At 39.8% G+C, this 19,565-nt stretch overlaps 1 protein-coding gene across 1 annotated transcript in view; it reads left to right on the forward strand.

Moving 5' to 3' along the window:
- Positions 1-16,381, forward strand: part of FAM174A (family with sequence similarity 174 member A) — a 38,233-nt gene extending 21,852 nt beyond the window's left edge. The window contains exons 2-3 of the mRNA XM_077817247.1: positions 8,948-9,082; positions 15,799-16,381. Of these exons, the coding sequence (XP_077673373.1) occupies positions 8,948-9,082; positions 15,799-15,802 (139 nt within the window). The 3' untranslated portion in view covers positions 15,803-16,381. The remainder of the gene's footprint in view (positions 1-8,947; positions 9,083-15,798) is intronic.
- The last annotated feature ends 3,184 nt before the right edge of the window (positions 16,382-19,565 follow it).

The following is a 19,565-nucleotide window of genomic DNA, read 5'->3' on the forward strand; positions in this document are numbered from 1 at the left end:
CGTTGGAGGCATTTTAAAAGTACAAATAAATTGTATCAACCACTTCTCCTTTATCCATTGTTTTATAGACCTTCTCAAAGAATTCCATTAGACTAATTTGTAAGCTCGTCAGAAGAAGAGCAGTTTGTGTGTGCGCCTGGGGCTTATAGGTGCTACTGCAGATACTAATAATGGATTTGAGAGGCACAATTTTCTTTATCTCTGATCACATGTTGATCTTTGTGTTCTATAACTCTTTCTACCCACTTACTTGGCACTTTCTGGAAAGGGGGACAATATGTAACAATGAGGACTAAATGCCTATCAATTTTTTTTTAAAGGAAGTCATTAGTGGAGTTAAAAATAGAAAGCCTTCAAAAATTGCAGTTTTTGCAGCATTATTATTTATGAATCTAGCATCTCACAGAATACTAGAGATGTATACCATGTTCCAAAGAGATCACTGTTGAACTTCCCCCAATCCTGCAAAGACTTCTGCTAGGGGGAGCTTCAAGTAGGTAGATGAGTGATCCCCCTAAGTTGAATGAGCCTATATACAATGCAGTTAGGCACATGTAAACTTTTGCAGGACCACAGCCTAAATGGGTAATGTGAGAGAAGGATCAAAACACCAACTATTTTGATGTGATGATAGGCATAAGTCTTTTCACTTTCTTGACTTTATTTCAATGTAACTGACTTAATTTCTTTTTTCCCATCTGTGCTAGTGCCTCAAAATGTGTACTCTACAAGCCTTGTTGCCTGTTGTTCCTCCTAAATACTGAAAGTCCTCCTTTAAAGCAGAGATGTAGGGCTGAGTATGACAGACAAACAAAAAGAGCAAATACCCAAGTAGCAGGTGTTGGTGTTCAGAGGTAGGATCCTGTTTCCTGGATATGGGACCAGTGGTCTTCATGGACAGTCGTGTCGTCTTGCCATCCATCAACATTAACTTTGACTGAACAGTTTATTTGTTTTATTACATGTATAAAGTTTCAGTCTGGAATGTATGTTTACCATAATGTGCTAAACTCCTAGAAAAAGAGACTTGTAATGAAAACAGTGGCATAATCTGAATGTGCAGGTGTGTAAATGTTGCCTGTCATAAATATAAAGGGAATGGTAAACACCTTTAAATCCCTCCTGGCCAGAGGAAAAACCTTTTCACCTGTAAAGGGTTAAGAAGCTAAAACAGCCTCTCTGGCACCTGACCAAAATGACCAATGAGGAGACTAGATACTTTCAAAGCTGGAGGGTGGGGGGGGAAACAAAGGGTTCTCTGTGTGTGTGTGTGTGTTGTTTTTTGCTGGGACCAGAGCAGGAATGCAGGTCAGAACTCCCGTAAAGAGTTAGTAAGCAATCTAGTTAGATATGCGTTAGATTCTGTTTTGTTTAAATGGCTGATCAAATAATCTGTGCTGAATGGAATGTATATTCCTGTTTGTGTCTTTTTGTGACTTACGGTTTAGCCTAGAGGGATTCTCTACGTTTTGAATCTGATTACCCTGTAAGGTATTTACCATCCTGATTTTCCAGAGGTGATTCTTTTACTTTTTCTTCAGTTAAAATTCTTCTTTTAAGAACCTGATTGCTTTTTCCTTGTTCTTAAGAGCCAAGGGTTTGGGTCTGTGTTCACCTATGCAAATTGGTGAGGATTTTTATCAAGCCTTCCCCAGGAAAGGGAGTGTAGGGCTTGGAGGGATTGTGGGGGGAAAGACGTTTCCAAGTGGGCTCTTTCCCTGTTGTTTTTGTTAGACGCTTGGTGGTGGCAGCAATAAGGTCCAAGGACAAAAGGCAGAATAATTTGTGCCCTGGGGAAGTTTTAACCTAAGCTGGTAAAAATAAGCTAAGGGGGTTTTCATGCAGGTCCCCACATCGGTACCCTACAGTTCAGAGTGGAGAAGGAACTTTAACATGGTGGCAGAGTGGTGGGATTAACTTGAGATCATTTTGAGATCAATTTGAGATTTTTTTTGAACCACAAGCACAGATTTTAAAAACTTTTTTTTTTTCCTTTGGGCTGTTGGAAAGCAGGTTTTAAGCTGTAAGCAGTTAGTTTGTATTGTTTCTGCTTGGGGGCCAGAGCAGAGACAAAAGGGATTTGTCTTTTGTGAGCTGGAGTTTTCTCTACCTAAAGGCAGGGTAGTTAACTTCCTGCAGGGAAAATGACAAGTCTTCACAGACCTGAAGAGGTGTTTTTTTTAGCTAAGAGCAACTAGAGGCTTTTTCTCTCTATTTGCCTGGAGACAAAGGTGTTAGTTTTTTTTTTTTTTTTTTTTTAAGGATTTTTCTGTAGGCTGACAATCGCTGTAACCGGATACCTATCAGAGAACATAGGTATCCGGTTACAGCACAACTTTTTTTTTTTTTTTTTTTTTGACAAGCCAAGTTTTGTTTGTTTTTTTTATTTCTAACTCTCGGGTGTAAAGTTAGTTAAAAATAGAGAGGCAAACATGACAGAGCCCAAGGCAGAAACAGCCAAAGAGGCTGCCCACAGGAGAGCTATGGAGGCAAGGGAAAAAGAAATGGAGGAAAAGGAAAAAGAGAGGAAGCATGCTGAGGCAGAGAAGGAAAAAGGAAGCATGCACTGGAGATGAAGGCAAAGGCTGAACGGAATCTACTGGATAACCCTAACCATCCTTCTCCAACAATCCACAAATGGGAGCGATTATGTCCACAGTATGATGAATCCAGTGATATTGCTGAATATTTTCTCACCTTTGAGAGACTGTGCACTCTCCATAAAATTTTTTGAAGCTCACAAGTGACCACATTGGTCGCAAAATTAACTGGAAGAGCTCTGGACATATTCAATAAGATGCTTATTGGTGAGGCTTCTGACTATAAGTTCAAGGATTTGGTTTTAAAGCAATTTCAAATTACATCTGAAACATACAGAGTAAAATTTTGAACCTTTAAGAGAGGGCCTGGACTAAATAAAGTGGCTTATCTAAACCAGATGAAGGATCTGTTAGATAAATGGGTCCAAGGAAGAGGTGTCACTAGCTTTGACGGAATGTGTGATTTGATAGCTCAGGAGCAATTCCTGACTATGTCCAAGGAGGAAATAAAACAGTGTTTAAGGGATAAGGAAATGGACTCAGCAAAAAGTCTTGCTTCTTATGCTGATTGATACGAGCAGTCCCAGACCGCCAGAGAGGCGGGGCAAGCCGGAACAAAACGGATGGAGAGAGGAGAGAGGAACAACGCTGGTCGCAGTTAGAGCAGATACCAGAAGGGACACCCTTGGACCACACCCTACCACTGGGGGCGGCCCAAGGCCCCAACTACACACCAAGGAACACTCCATACACCTTATCGTCCTGCCACGCCATTCTCCATCAACCCACCTCGCCCCAGTGACCCGTCAGCTGGACAATGTTTTAAATGTAATGAGCCGGGGCCTGTGAAGGCCAACTGCCCCAAGAATCCCAACAGATTTCCACCGGAATCCCACCAGAGGTCCTCAGGCCCAGATATCCTCAGAGCGGAGTGTGGGCAAGAGTGTGAGTGTGGGTGGGAAGAAAGTCACTGCGTGGAGGGACACTGGAGCACAAGTGTCAGCTATCCATGCTTCCTTAGTGGACCCAAATTAAATCAACCCAGAGATCCAAGTGACAACTGAACCCTTCAAGTCCAACTCTTTCAATTTGCTTACAGCCAAGTTGGCTGTCCAGTACAAGGACTGGTCAGGAACGTGGACTTTTGCAGTCTGTTGATTATCCCATCCCCATGCTGTTGGGGGAAGACTTGGCCAATCATGTGAAGCTAGCCAAGAGGGTGGGAATGGTCACCCGCAACCAGGCTAAGCAAGCTGTCATGCCTAGCTCTGTTCCGGAAACTTCTACCAGGACCCGGTCAGAGGTGATGGAACTGGACCCCATGCCAACGTCTGCAACAGCAGTAGTGGATCCAGTCCCAGAGATCCAGACAGAGCCAGCCCCAGCATGGAACCGGCGAAATAACCAGCACCAGACCCATTGCCAGCACTGAATTCCATACTTGAAACCCCAACACCAAAGGGCCCCGCCGAACTTGAACCTGCAGCAGCCCATAACCCTACACAAGAGGCTCAGCCGGAGCCTGAACCCCAACATAGTACACCAGCGGAGAGCGGTTCCCAGTCAACAGAAACAGCCCCATCCCCTACATTGCTTCCAGAGGGACCAAGCCTAGGTCCACAATCCAATGAGGAACTGATGTCTCCAGCATCAAGGGAACAGTTCCAGACCAATCAGGAAGCAGATGAAATCCTCCAGAGAGCTTGGATGGCGGAACGGAGCAACCCACCGCCTCTCAGCTCTTCTAATCAATCCAGGTTTGTTGTAGAAAGAGGACTTCTATACAAGGAAACTTTCTGGTGGACACCAGGAAGACTGGCATCCTCAGAGACAGTTGGTAGTTGCAACTAAATACCGGGCCAAGCTCTTGAGCTTAGCCCACAATCATCCTAGTGGCCATGCTGGGGTGAACAGGACCAAAGACCGTTTGGGGAGGTCATTCCACAGGGAGGGAATGGGCAAAGATGTCTCTACCTATGTCCGGTCTTGTGAGGTATGCCAAAGAGTGGAAAAACCCCAAGACCAGGTCAAAGCCCCTCTCCAGCCACTCCCCATCATTGAGGTTCCATTTCGGCGAGTAGCTGTGGATATTCCGGGTCCTTTTTCGAAAAAGCCACCCAGAGGAAAGCAGTACATACTGACTTTCATGGATTTTGCCACCCGATGGCCAGAAGCAGTAGCTCTAAGCAACACCAGGGCTAAAAATGTGTGCCAGGCACTAGCAGACAGTTTTGCCAGGGTAGGTTGGCCCTCCGACATCCTCACAGATGCAGGAACTAATTTCCTGGCAGGAACTATGGAAAGCCTTTGGGAAGCTCATGGGGTAAATCACTTGGTTGCCACCCCTTACCATCATCAAACAAATGGCCTGGTAGAGAAATTTAATGAGACTTTGGGGGCCATGATACGTAAATTCGTAAATGAGCACTCCAATGATTGGGACCTAGTATTACAGCAGTTGTTCTTTGCCTACAGAGCTGTACCACATCTCAGTTTAGGGTTTTCACCATTTGAACTTGTATATGGCCGTGAGGTTAAGGGGCCATTACAGTTGGTGAAGCAGCAATGGGAGGGGTTTACACCTTCCCTAAGAACTAACATTCTGGACTTTGTAACCAACCTACAAAACACCTTCCAAACCTCTTTAGCCCTTGCTAAAGGAAACCTAAAGGATGTTCAAAAAGAGCAAAAAGCCTGGTATGATAAACATGCCAGAGAGCATTCCTTCAAAGTAGTGGACCAGATCATGGTCTTAAAGGCGCTCCAGGCCCATAAAATGGAAGCATTGTGGGAAGGGCCACTCACGGTCCAGGAGCGCCTGGGAACTGTTAATTATCTCATAGCATTCCCCACCTCCAACCGAAATCCTAAGGTGTACCATATTAATTCTCTAAAGCCCTTTTATTCCAGAGAATTAAAGGTTTGTCAGTTTACAGCCCAGGGAGGAGATGACGCTGAGTGGCCTGAAGGTGTCTACTATGAAGGGAAAAGGGCTGGTGGCATGGAAGAGGTGAACCTCTCCATGACCCTTGGGCGTATGCAGTGACAGCAGATCAAGGAGCTGTGCACTGGCTATGCACTGACGTTCTCAGCCACCCCAGGACTGACTGAATGGGCATACCACTGTGTTGACATAGGTAGTGCTCACCCAATTAAAGTCCAGCCTTACCAGGTGTCTCCTCAAGCTAAAACTGCTATGGAACGGGAGATCCAGGATATGCTACAGATGGGGGTAATCCGCCCCTCTGGCTGTACATGGGCATCTCCAGTGGTTCTAGTTCCCAAACCAGATGGGGAGATATGTTTTTGCATGGACTGCTGTAAATTAAATGCTGTAACTCGCCCAGACAACTATCCAGGGCTATGCACAGATGAACTATTAGAAAAACTGGGACGGGCCCAGTTTATCTCTACCTTGGACTTAATCAAGGGGTATTGGCAGGTACCGCCAGATGAATCCGCCAAGGAAAGGTCAGCCTTCACCACACATGTCGGGCTGTATGAATTTAATGTACTCCCTTTCGGGCTGCAGAATGCACCCGCCACCTTCCAAAGACTTGTAGATGGTCTCCTAGCGGGATTGGGAGAATATGGAATTGCCTACTTTGACGACGTGGCCGTATTTTCGGATTCCTGGGCAGAACACCTGAAACATCTACAAAAAGTCTTCGAGTGCATAAGGGAGGCAGGACTAATTGTTAAGGCTAAGAAGTGTCAAATAGGCCTAAACAGAGTGACTTACCTTGGACACCAGGTGGGTCAAGGAACTTTCAACCCCCTACAGGCCAAAGTGGATGCTATCCAAAGTCAAAGAAACAGGTCCAATCCTTCTTAGGCTTGGCCGGATATTACAGGCGATTTGTACCGCAATACAGCAATATTGCTGCCCCACTGACAGACCTAACCAAAAAGAAACTGCCAAATGCCGTTCAGTGGACCAAAGAGTGTCAGAAGGCCTTTAACCAGCTTAAAGTGACACTCCTGTCTGACCCTGTACTAAGGGCCCCAGACTTCAACAAACCGTTCCTAGTAACACAGATGCGTCCGAGCATGGTGTGGGAGCAGTTTTAATGCAGGAAGGACTGGATCAAGAATTCCACCCTGTAGTGTTTCTCAGCAAGAAGCTGTCTGAGAGGGAAAGCAACTGGTCAGTCAGTGAAAAAGAATGTTAGGCCATTGTCTATGCTCTGGAAAAGCTACGCCCATACGCTTGGTGATGGCGTTTCCACCTGCAAACCGACCATGCTTTGCTACAGTGGCTTCATACCGTCTCGGGAAATAACAAAGAACTTATTTGGTGGAGTTTAGCTCTCCAAGATTTTGATTTTGACATACAACACATCTCAGGAGCTTCTGACAAAGTGGCTGATGCACTCTCCTGTGAAAGTTTCCCAGAATCAAATGGTTAAAATCGTCCTTGAGATGTGAATATATATTGTTAGTCTTTATATACTTGATAGTATATTTAGAGGTGCATGTGTCTTAACTCTGTTTTCTCCTAGAGCTCCAGGAAGAAATCACAGCTAGCGTTTCACCCTATCTGTGATTTGGGGGGGGCGTGTCATAAATATAAAGGGAAGGGTAAAGACCTTTAAATCCCTTCTGGCCAGAGGAAAAACCCTTTCACTTGTAAAGGGTTAAGAAGCTAAAGTAACCTCGCTGGCACCTGACCAAAATGACCAATGAAGAGACAAGATACTTTCAAAGCTGGAGGCGGGAGGGGGTGTGGGGACAAAGGGTTCTCTCTGTCTGTGTTGTGTTTTTTCCTGGGGCCAGAGGAGGAATGCAGGTCAGAACTCCTGTAAAAAGTCAGTAAGCAATCTAGTTAGATATGCGTTAGATTCTGTTTTGTTTAAATGGCTGATAAAATAAGTGGTGCTGAATGGAATGTATATTCCTGTTTTTGTGTCTTTTTGTAACTTAAGGTTTAGCCTAGAGGGATTCTCTATGTTTTGAATCTGATTACCCTGTAAGTTATTTACCATCCTGATTTTCCAGAGGTGATTCTTTTACTTTTTCTTCAATTAAAATTCTTCTTTTAAGAACCTGATTGCTTTTTCCTCGTTCTTAAGATCCAAGGGTTTGGGTCTGTGTTCACCTGTGCAGATTGGTGAGGATTTTTATCAAACCTTCCCCAGGAATTTTTGGGGGGAAAGATGTTTCCAAGTGGGTTCTTTCCCTGTTATATTTGTTAGAGGCTTGGTGGTGGCAGCAATAAAGTCCAGGGACAAAAGGTAAAATAGTTTGTACCCTGGGGAAGTTTTAACCTAAGCTGGTAAAAATGAGCTCAGGGCGTTTTTCATGCAGGTCCCCACATCTCTAGCCTAGAGTTCAGGGTGGGGAAGGAACCTTGACAATGCCATTGATATAAAGTATGTGATCATGAGCCCTTATTTCTATAAAGATTGATTGGTATACTTTGCAGATGTTCAGCTACGTGCTTTTGTCTGGCATTTGGCTTAGTAACAGTTTGGCTCAGTAACAAATAGTTGCCTAATAAGAGTTGTAGTGTTTACTACTTAGTCTAGTTGCAGATAGTGAGTGAAAACACTACAGCCCCCATAGTTCTGCTCATTTTGCTTTTTTTTTTTTTAAGATACAATTTCATTAGACCCTTTTTTGGTCAGATATCTTGTCTCTGCATTGTGCATCTATTCTTCAGTATAGAAGTGTACAGTATGTGACGTAAAGGTTAACAGGATTTTCCAGTTTGACCAGAGAGTTTTCAGAACCAGAGGTCCATTCTTAATTGCGTACCTACATTTGTATGTATAGCTATGTCTACACTACCACAGTATGAATAACGTAGCTGGAGTCGACATACCTTAGGTCGAGTTATCACGGGATGTACGCCGTGGAGGGGTTGACAGGAGATTTACCTTACTGTTCTCGTCAGGGGTAGAGTACAGGGGTCGACTGGAGAGTGATCTGCAGTCGATTTGGCAGGTCTTTAAACCCGCTAAATCAACCGCCGATAGATAAATCTCAGAGCGTCGATCCCTGCCGTAGTGTAGACCTGCCCTGAAATTACTGCAAATCATGGATGGTATTTGCACATAGGTAGATAGGTGACTCAAACATGTGGGTTTGCAACTACCTATCTTGGATCCACTGTTAAAGTAATTATTCACAAAAATTTTATACATATTTGTGGTGGTTTAGGCTTCCTGTTTTGAAAACTTGGCTCTCAGGGGAATGTTAATCTTTGATATTTTACTTTTACTCTATTGAGATAAAGAAAATATTTTAAATGATTAGCATATATTAAATGTGCAAATATGAAGAATTTAAATACAGATCTATAATTTAAAGAACTAAAACTGTTCTCTTTAATACAGTAATCTCACAGTTATAACTTTCTATTTCAGCAATTTAAAGATTAAAACTTTAAAAACGTTGTATTTCAGCCTCAGAAAAAGAAACAAAAAGACCCGAAGGTATGGAGTTTTGGACACCAACATAGAAAATATGGAGTTGACGCCATTAGAACAAGATGACGATGATGATGATACAACATTGTTTGATGCCAATCATCCTCGAAGGTTAGTGTTTAGAAGTTCAGTGCACTCTTATAGGATGGAGGAATGATGGGGGTCAAGCAACTTCACTACATATTCAAAAGCAAAGCACTTATTGTACATACTAATTTTCAAATGAAGTAGTTAGGCGAGGAGCATCACACTTGTTCAGCAAAGTGACAAATTACAATTTTACATGTGGTCAGTGGCTTTTGTATATGGTTACTTTATCTGGACTCTCAGCTTATATTCAGATTTTCAGAAAGTCTGGTGGACCACGTAAATGCAACAAATATGAGTCTAAATTTAGGGACTCTTTAAAGTGGCTTAGTTTTCAGAAGTTGTGTACATCTACAGTCTTGGCTTCAGTGTGCATTATAGATGCTAAACATAGGCACTTCAGTCTATATTTAAGAACCTAACTGTTCCTAACTGAAAATTCATCAGGGTAGATACCATGAGAAAATGGCACAATTATTAAAAATCTAATGTTGTTGCCTTTGGGTGTTTGTGCCACAATCTTCCTCACTTCTATGTAGAAAAAATGTGTGGTTCACAATTCTGTGCCTAAATCTAGTGCTTGGGGTTATGTGAAGACTTTATTTTCCCTCCTTGTAGCTAGAGATAGGGAAGGTACTTTAATAGGCTTTCCAATAAATGCCAACGAGTTGGCATGACTTAATTTTTTTCAAGTTGTGACAAAGTTCCTCCTCTACCTTGGTGGGTCCTGCACTTTTTGGCTGATTTGCTCACCTCAGAGGTTCACGGCAGCCCTCCATTTGGCCACTTCTGCTAGAGCCTCAAACCTGCCATACACTTAACTTACCTCATCACTGGCCAGCATGGGGGAAATGGAGAACAATCTCCACAGTCTCTGTTGCCCCACGTAGTGGGTCAGGGACAGGCCAGATCCCTTTCCAAATTAGACCTTCCCTTCTGGTGTTGCTCACAGACCAGGTCAACTCCTCCTGTGTCCGATCAGGAGTTGGGGGAACCCGGGCCCGCCCTCTATACCGGCTTCCAGCCCAGAGCCCTGTGGATAGCCCCTGTCTGTCTCCTGTAACAGCTGTGTGACAGCTACAACTCCCTGAACTACTTCCCTATGGCCTCCCCTCAGCACCTTCTTTATCCTCACCACAGGATCTTCCTCCTGAAGCCTGATCACACTTGTACTCCTCAATCCTCCAGCAGCATACCTTCTCGCTCCCTGCTCCTTGCACGTGCTCCACGAACTGGTGGGAGGTCCTTTTTAAACCAGGTGTTCTGATTAGTCTGTCATAATTGATTCTAGTATGTTCTTAATTGGCTCCAGGTGTCTGAATTAGCTTGCCTGTCTTAATTGGTTCTAGCAGGTTCCTGATTGCTCTAGCACAGCCCCTGCTCTGGTCACTCAGGGAACAGAAAACTATTCATCCAGTGGCCAGTATATTTGCCTTCTAGCAGACTCCTGTACCCCACTGGTCTGGGTCTGTCACAAAGTGTACAAGGAGTCTAAGCTCTGCTTAGAAATGTAGATACAAATACCCATTCTTGGCATCTGTGGCTGTAAAGTTACTTTGTACTCCTGTAAATGAGTCTTGTGTAAAGCAAGGAGGAATCTGAGATGCTTTCAAGTTCACTTCATACAGAGATTAAATGTTATCTCACCTGCTGAGAATTGGAGTATCTGATTTAAAAGGAATGTGTAGCTGGTACAGGACAGTTTTTAAAATACTAAGCTCAACATATAGAGAAGAACTCTGTAAGTTCAAAAACTTGTCTCTCTCACCAACAGAAGTAGGTCCATTAAAAGATATTACCTCACCCACCTTGTCTCTCACTTAGTGGTGAGGCAGATTACTGTTTGTAGAATTTAATGCAGTAGACCACTCCAATCTGTCACATGGAGGAGCTACATTTGGAAAACAAAAGTACAGATACACATCTCTTTCCTGTATATATTTTTCTTTGTTTTGGCAGAATATAATATGACTCAGTCTAATTTTTTTCCTCTTAGAAACCTTTTGCAGATTATATTAGATTTTCTAGATTTTGACACTGCAGTGTATGTAACAGATGTTCTCACTATCCCACTTTCTACCTTTGTATGTCATTCTCTAAACTTAATTCATATTCTGCAAATATGCCAGAAATCAAATCCATAGCTTGAAGCTTACTGTGCACTAAGAGAGAGCATCTTCTGTGCCCTATTTTTTTTAAAACCTTTTCTCTTCTTGTCTTTTTGATAGTTATTAGGTTGGTTTCAAAGTCATTGTAACTATTCAGTATTTTTTATTTATTTATTTTGCTGCTTTGACTTTAGAAAGGCCTCTATTTTTATGACTGCTCCATATATTTTTCTGTCTTTATGGATCAAATTGCCCAGTGTTAATACTTAGATCATAAGTCTTCTAAACCAGTATGTTTATATTTCGGAAATTATTCCATTATATGATAGCTAATTAATACTACGTATCTAATTATGCATAGTATTCCTATCATTTCTCTCTAGACTTAGGCATTTCTGAGATTCTCACATAATATACTTCGGTGGTCTTCAGCAAAGCATCTTCATTAAAAGCAGTTAAATTGCCACAAATCCTCTTAGCTATGCAACCTGTCATGAAGTACCTCAATCTAAGTGTGCAAAGCAGATTGCAGTATCTGCAGTAGAGCAGTGTATCTTTCTCCCTTGACAGAATAAATGAGGAGGAAACGGAGAAGAGAACTGCTGACACAAGTGAGTTGGAAAATCAAGGCTGCCTTCGTTTTTCCATTTTGCCAGCCAAAAAGGTGTGATGTAAAGGGTGTATATGGGCATCCTTAGCGGCCTGAGGGCTAAATTATATTGCTGTACAGTATAAAACCCAGAGGGACAAATTTGACAGTTGATTAAATCTGAATGGGATCGTACCAAAGATCTAGTCAGTTTTAATGAGATATTCAGTAAATCATATTTGTTCCCCTTCAAAATATACCTCTGGAACTTAGGTTGCCAATGCAGTGGCTAGAAACTGGAACCTTCCTTCCAACAGTTCAGAGATGATAAACTATTAAATTATAAAATAAATAAATAATTAAAATTGCTCATTTGAAAAACATTTTGTAGTCTTTAGAATGACAGCTGTTACCCACATTTAATTTATCTGCTTATATCGCTATACATTCTGGCAGCTATTAATGTAAATAAGGAACACATCTTGCTGCTGAAGATTCTAATAAGATGCTTCAGTCAGAAAATGGAACCAGACATTTTTTGTTCTGAATCTAAGAAAACTAAAGAAAATAGTGGTGGTTATGGGAACCAAGCATGTACTGGACCTGAGAATAACAGTTGTTCCTTGACGCAGTTGTTTGATATGAAGAGACTATCCATTGTAAAATTCACACTACTACTTTGAGATGGCGTTTTTATAAGAAAATTTAACGAAATGTGACTTCTCCATGGTAAAAGTGATTATAGCACCATACTAGCAATGCAATGGAAAGTGATACACACTAAGAAATCAGTTTGAGGTGCTTTAGGTGCCACAGTGATGGGAACAGTATCAGAACCTAGATAGAAAAACATTTTATTTTTAAAAATCTGTTTTCATGTGTTACTAATGGTGTCCTTGCAAAGCCCAAAGCAAAATTTCTTTTCAGTTTTCTGTCTTCAGTCTTTTTAAATATTCTTATTCTTATTGTTACGTGGATTAAGGGATTTTGACCCATCCTATACTTGCTGTATAATATACTAGCATGGTGATGATATGCTCATGCTCTGTTTTGAAAATCACTTGTGCTTGCTTCCACTTTTATAAGAGGAGACTGCAGCTTAATATTTGCTCTGTAGAGTTGCTGTACTCCACAAGACTGAAACCTCAACAGTTTACTAGCTTGTAGAATCTGAGTTCTGCAAGAATAGTGATTTGAGACAGAGTAACTGGACAAACTAACCAAACTTAAGTTAACAGAGAGCAGTGATACTCAGACTTAAGAGCCAAATTAGCTATCAACATTCCCCAAAAGAGCCACGGTAGTGTGAATTGTTTCATTTACTTCTCTCTATCTATATTATTCTCACAGCACAATGACTGACCAAGTGTTATTATTTTATCAACTATACTTGGGTAATAACATAGAAAAGGATCCTGATTGGTTAATAACTTAAATTGGTTAATAATTAAATCAAACATTGTTTTAATATTATGTGTCTCTAGCATTTTTTTTCAGCACATTAAAGAGCCACTTGTGGCTCACAAGCCTCAGTCTGAGTATCACTTACCTAGAGTTTCAGTTAACCAATTTAGAAAATTATAGTTGTACTATGTACACAGCACAGACATAGCATAAATGTCTCCAGAAGAGAATAGCCTGCTAAACATTCATATTTAAGAAATATTAAGGTAAAAGTGTTGCAGAGAATTGAACTTGTTCTTTTTTGTGTCTTGCAAAGGAAAGAGAGCTACAAAGTCCTAATTCATTATTCAAGTGTCTTGAGCCACCATCTCAGGATGAAAAGCTAGGGCAAATGGCTTCCAAGGGCTTCCAATTTCATCTAGTCCATAATATAAGAAGAAATTAATCTTGAAAATCTATGTAAATCAGAGGCTTGCTACATTCTCTCATATTGCACAATTTATTTAATCTTGTAGAGAAACTCTCAGTCTTTGCAAGAGGTTGATTCAGCAGCTTATTAGGACCCCTCTTTCTTCCCTCCCACCCCACCTCCCCTTTTTTTTTTGTCGTCCAGTGTTTTCCTCCATTGCTTGTTCAGGTAGTCCATTTGAGTTACCTGTAGAGAATAACATTTCAAACAGTTGCTGCTAAGTTAACATTCCCATTTACACACAGTATTTACTGAGTATTGCTGCTCAGTGGCATTGTTTGGAGGATTAGTGCAGAAATTTGAAACCTGGGTGTAGGATGCTTAAAAAGTACATCTTCATGATTAGGAGCATGTTGACTCTGGTTGGACTTTTGGTAGGTTCATGGCAAGCACTGGTGTAATTAAATCTTTTGAAACTCATCACTTTTCAACCAGTATGTTTTAATGATTATCGGGATCTGTGTTATTCTTAAAGGAATGACAGGTAAGGATTTAAAGGCCTAGAGAGTTGATTTAGGGAGGGAGGAGAATCTTGCAGTTGCCTGTAGAGAAGGCACCTGGTGCATCTGAACATCTGGCTAACTGGTATAATTTTACTTCCAAAGGTTTTTTTATCATTGGTGGTGTTGATGTGCACAAAATCTTTATCATAGAAATCTGCTGCAACTCCAACCCAGATTATACAGGAAAACCTTTTTTTTTTATTTTTAAAACTGATAAACCCTTTTCTGTTCTACAGACTGATTCATTTATTTTTTTATTGTTTAGGTAAAAACAAATTACTACATGCTACAGTGAAATTAAAATTGTAACACAAAAACAAAATTTCCTATTTAAGGATGACTGGCTATAATGTATGTAGGTGTACTTCAATATTGCAAGAATCTAGTGACTGACATATGATTTCAATTTGTATAGTATCTGTTAACTATTCAAAAACAATTTGGAGTGAAGTAGTTGCCTAATTTTAAAATTAAAAAATGGAAGTGAGCAAGAGAAATACAAAAGAATAACTTTTTGAAAATAAATAGTGTTCCTGAAGCTAAGATTGCATACAGGTTTTTCTAGCTGGGAGGAGCTACAAAGGTTTATGTGCTTGCACTATATCAAATTTGTGTGAAATAACCATGGGGAGTCTGGTGCTAGGTAGAAGGGGACTAAAGAAAAGATATGTGAGGTGGGCTGGAGTTTGTCTATTGAGGCCTTTATAAACAAGGAGGGCAATTTGGAACTGTGTCGTGAAACAAATGGTTGAGCCAGTAGAGTTAGTACAGGATGATTTGGAACTGCAATTTGACATACATGTAAGTAGACAACCAACAGCACTGAAAACTGAAACCAAGTTCCCGATAACAATCAGCTGTGGGATACTTTGATAGCTGTAGACAAATGTCATGGAGAAACAGGTGTTTGTATTTTATCTGTTCTGTAAGATAAGATAAAAAGCTATAAATTGCTTCTTCAGAAAGACTTGCCACACTGGTTCTCTAAAATAACAAAACACCGTGTAAAACAAACACCTGACAACCTGCATTAGAGAATACTTGTTGGGATTCAAATTACTTGCAAAAGTCCCAGAGGTTAGAATATAGTCCTCAAGTATCCTCTTCAAGATTTACAAGAAGAAGCATCTACTTTGTGCAGGTGAAACATCCTGACGTTAGCCAGCCATGAAGTTTACTGCTGAAGTTGTGAATCAGGGAAAAAAACCACAAAAGCCTTTGTTACTTAGAAATAGGGCATTTCAGTAGATCATAATAGTGAACATGTTTGGATTGAAAGGGATTAGACCTGGTGTATTTGAATATTGTGGAAACCCAATATTAGAGTTTTAAAAGAAATCAGATTGACAAATCCTTGGTTCCTAAATACAATACATACTTTGCAGTACATACTATAGAATCTTAAGTCTTTAAACTATTCTTTTTGTAAAGATAAACCTAGCATGGAGAAATCATCCTTCAAAATGCACTATTCCATCATTATACAGTATAACAGATAGATGGAAGGATATTTTATGTATGAGGCAGACTCCTTTTATCAGTACCAGAAGTTATTGGGGTTTTGGACAGGTTTAATCAGAGCAAAAATATTTTAATTTCTTTTGTTTTTAAAGGTGTTTAAAAATGTATATGTTTAAAGATTACCACCTCTGTTTCTTCTGTTGCAGATAAGTATGTGCCTTTCATTGAGAGAAATTAAATCAACAGAAAGAGGAGGTTATGCAGGAGGAATAAGAAGCCAATATATCAACAGGGTTTGGGGGGGGGTATTTAAAGTGTGTATATTATGGTATGCTTAGTTTGTTGCAATAAATACTATAACAGTTTGTTGTACCTCTTTGTACATACAGAAATACTCTAAATTCAGAGGGGTGTGCACTAAAATTCAAAACTATTTGGAAAGGAGATTCCCTTTTAAAACAGGGTATTTTCTGCTTATTTTAATTCCCTATTTGTGTATATGTATTGTATACTTTTCTATACCAATCTGGAATACGTTCACTTATTTTTGCCAGTGTAATATTTTAAGTCCATATAAACAACATCATCTTCTGTAGTATGGCTAGATTTTGTGTAGTTTAGTTGAGTTTCTTTCCCTAGCTTGAAAAAGCTCTGTGCCAAACTACTGCCTCTTGTTTTCTTTTGGGTTTTTTTGTTCGAAATATTTGACTAAATGAATGTGAGTTATTGTATGTAAACATTATTTAAAACTGCCTAAGTGCACCAATAAAATGTTTACAATATTCCTAACATTTGTATTACACTTCATTTATGTAGGTTTTAAAGTTGTCTTTGATAGGATCCTGAGAAATATGGTAATGTTATGGCCATTCTAGTCAACCAGTTATGACTGATAATTGTTCCATCAGCTTCTCTAACAAATGCAGTCACACTGATGTAAAGCTGGTGTAACAGTGGAAAATCTGGCTCCAGGGGCCACTTTCTCAGCTAATGTAAGTCAGTATAGCTACATTGACATCAGTGAAGCTACTCTGACTTCCACCTGCCGAAGATCTGGTCCTTGGTATTCAAAGCCACCCAAAAATGGTAGAGCAAGAAGCCTTCATTGAATCCTGTAATCCTTTCTTTAAAATGTTCCAAGATAATGGAGTGGCTGATATAGGACTCAGTAAGTAAAGAGTTTAAAGGAAGGTCATATAACTAATGTCAATCAACATGGGTTTATGAAAAAAGATGGGTTTATGGAAACTCAGTTGATGAGTTTTTAATGAGATTACAAGTTTGGTTGATAAAGGTAATAGTGTTGATGTAGTGTACTTAGATTTCTGTAAGGCGTTTGACTTGGCACTTCATGACATTTTGATTTTAAAAAAATTAGAATGATGTAAAATTAGTATGGCTCACATTACATAGATTAAAGGATGGCTAACTGATAGATCTTGAAATGTAATTGTAAACTGGGAATCAGCATCGAAAGGGCCTGTTTACTTTTGAAGGAGATAATGCTGCCCACTTCTTGTTCACAGTGTCACCTGAAAGTGATAACGTGTTCTCATGGCACTGTTGTAGCTGGCGTTGCAAGATATTTACATGCCAGATAAGCTGAAAATTCATATGTCCCTTCATGCTTCAACCACCATTCCAGAGGACATGCATCCATGCTGATGACAGGTTCTGCTCAATAACAATCTAAAGCAGTGTGGACCGACTCATGTTCATTTTCATCTTCTGAGTCAGATGCCACCAGCAGAAGGTTGTTTTTTGGTTGGTTGGGATTTTTTTGATGGTTCGGGTTCTGTAGTTTCCGCATCGGAGTGTTGCTCTTTTAAGACTTCTGAAAGCATGCTCCACACGGTCCCGCTCAGATTTTGGAAGGCATTTCTGATTCTTAAAACTTGGGTCGAGTGTTGTAGCTATCTTTAGAAATCTCCCATTGGTACCTTCTTTCCCTTTTGTCAAATCTGCAGTGAAAGTGTTCTTAAAATGGACAACATGTGCTGAGCCATCATCCAAGACTACTGTAATATGAAATATATGTCAGAATGCAGATAAAATAGAGCCAGAGACATACAATTCTCCCCCAAGGAGTTCAGTCACAAATTTATTTATTTTTTTTTTTTTAAACAAGCGTCCTCAGCATGGAAGCATGTCCTCTGGAATAGTAGCCAAAGCATGAAGGGGCATGCAAAGTTTAGCATATATGGCACGTAAATACCTTGCAATGCCTGCTACAAAAGTGCCATGCAAATGCCTATTCTCACTTTTCTGGCGATCTTGTAAATAAGAAGTGGGCAGCAGTATCTCCTGTAAATGTAAACAAACTTGTTTGTCTTAGCAATTGGCTGAACAAGAAGTAGAACTGAGTGGACTTGTGGGCTCTAAAGTTTTGCATTGTTTAGTTTTTGAGTGCGGTTATGTAAAAAAGAAAACTACATTTTTAAATTGCACTTTCACAATAAAGAGATTACACTACAGGACTTGTGTGTGGTGAATTGAAAAATACTGTTTCTTTTCTTTATCATTAGTTGTAATAAAAAATAATATAAAGTGAGCAGTGTACCTTTTGTAGTCTGTGTTGTAATTGAAATCAATATATACGAAAATGTAAAAAACATCCAAAAATATTTAATGAATTTTAATTGGTATTCTATTGTTTTACAATGCGATTAAAACTGCAATTAATCGCGATTAATTTTTTTAGTTAATCGTGTGAGTTAACTGTGAGTAATCGACCGCCATGAAATTAATATTTGTAACTCTGTCAGAACCCGGTAATCTAATCTGTCTATTCTGTGTTGTAATTATTGGTCTGTGTGGTAAGACTTGCACCACAATAATCTGCCAATATGAATAGCTATGGTATCTTAATGTGATATGGAGATTTACTAGTGATATTTATTGAAAGCACATGAAAATGGTTAGTGTGAGTCATATTAATTTTATATCATTCTAATTTTTTTAAAATCAAAATGTCATGAAGTGCCAAGTCGAATGCCTTACAGAAATCTAAGTACACTACATCAACACTATTACCTTTATCAACCAAACTTATAATCTCATTAAAAAATCGTCAACTGAGTGAGTGACTCTAAGCCAAACCAATCTACAAAGAACTAGTCTGGGATAGCCAGATTCAGTTCAGAGATATAACCCCGAACAGCCATCAGATAATAGCTTTTTCATTGCCAGCTGGTCTTGATTTGAACTGATGACTTAGACATGAAAGGCTTTATATCTCATTATCAATCCCCTGAAGTATTCAATTATTTCTCTAATAGCTCTAGTTAAGATGGATTCTTCTGTACTCAACCTGGCATATTTAGAGGAGAAACCTTTTTAGTTGCAAATGATGTGCTTTAGTTAACTTCAAAATAACTCTGCTACCCACACTAGCTATAACTCAATATTATTTTCAATATTGCAGTCTCACCAACTAATCAAGATTTAAGTCTAGATTCAGTAAAGCACTTAAGCACGTAAGCCCTGTTGTAGAATTGGGGTAGATTGTTAGGTTCCAGTTAGTGAGTTCAACTGTAGCGAAGTGGATAAAAGTTTATAAAATGTTTTAACCACCCATAACAAATGTTGATGGGGAAAAGGTACAAAATGAAGACTGGGATAGTTCAAACAAAAAGGTTTACTGTTATAACTCAAGAACTGCGTTGAGATCATTTCTGGTAAACAAGAGGACTGTGGGATACCAGCTGTACTGTTGGAATGCAGCTACCTGTGGAGGTATGTAGACAGACGCAATATCCTTTCCATTTCTATTCATTATATTTATTTAAAAGCTTAAAGCAAAACTAATTTAACAAACTGGAATTTTGACCCATTTTGAAGCAGGTGTATTTAAATGAAAACTTGCAGTATGAAGATAGACCCATACCCCACATTTAATGTATCTGAATATTCAGTGCTCCTTTTTGAGTAAATCTGGTACTTTTGCATGAGCACAGAAGCACTGCAGATTGGA

This window comes from Eretmochelys imbricata, chromosome 5, assembly GCF_965152235.1.
Source record: "Eretmochelys imbricata isolate rEreImb1 chromosome 5, rEreImb1.hap1, whole genome shotgun sequence".
NCBI classification, from domain to species: Eukaryota; Metazoa; Chordata; order Testudines; family Cheloniidae; genus Eretmochelys; species Eretmochelys imbricata.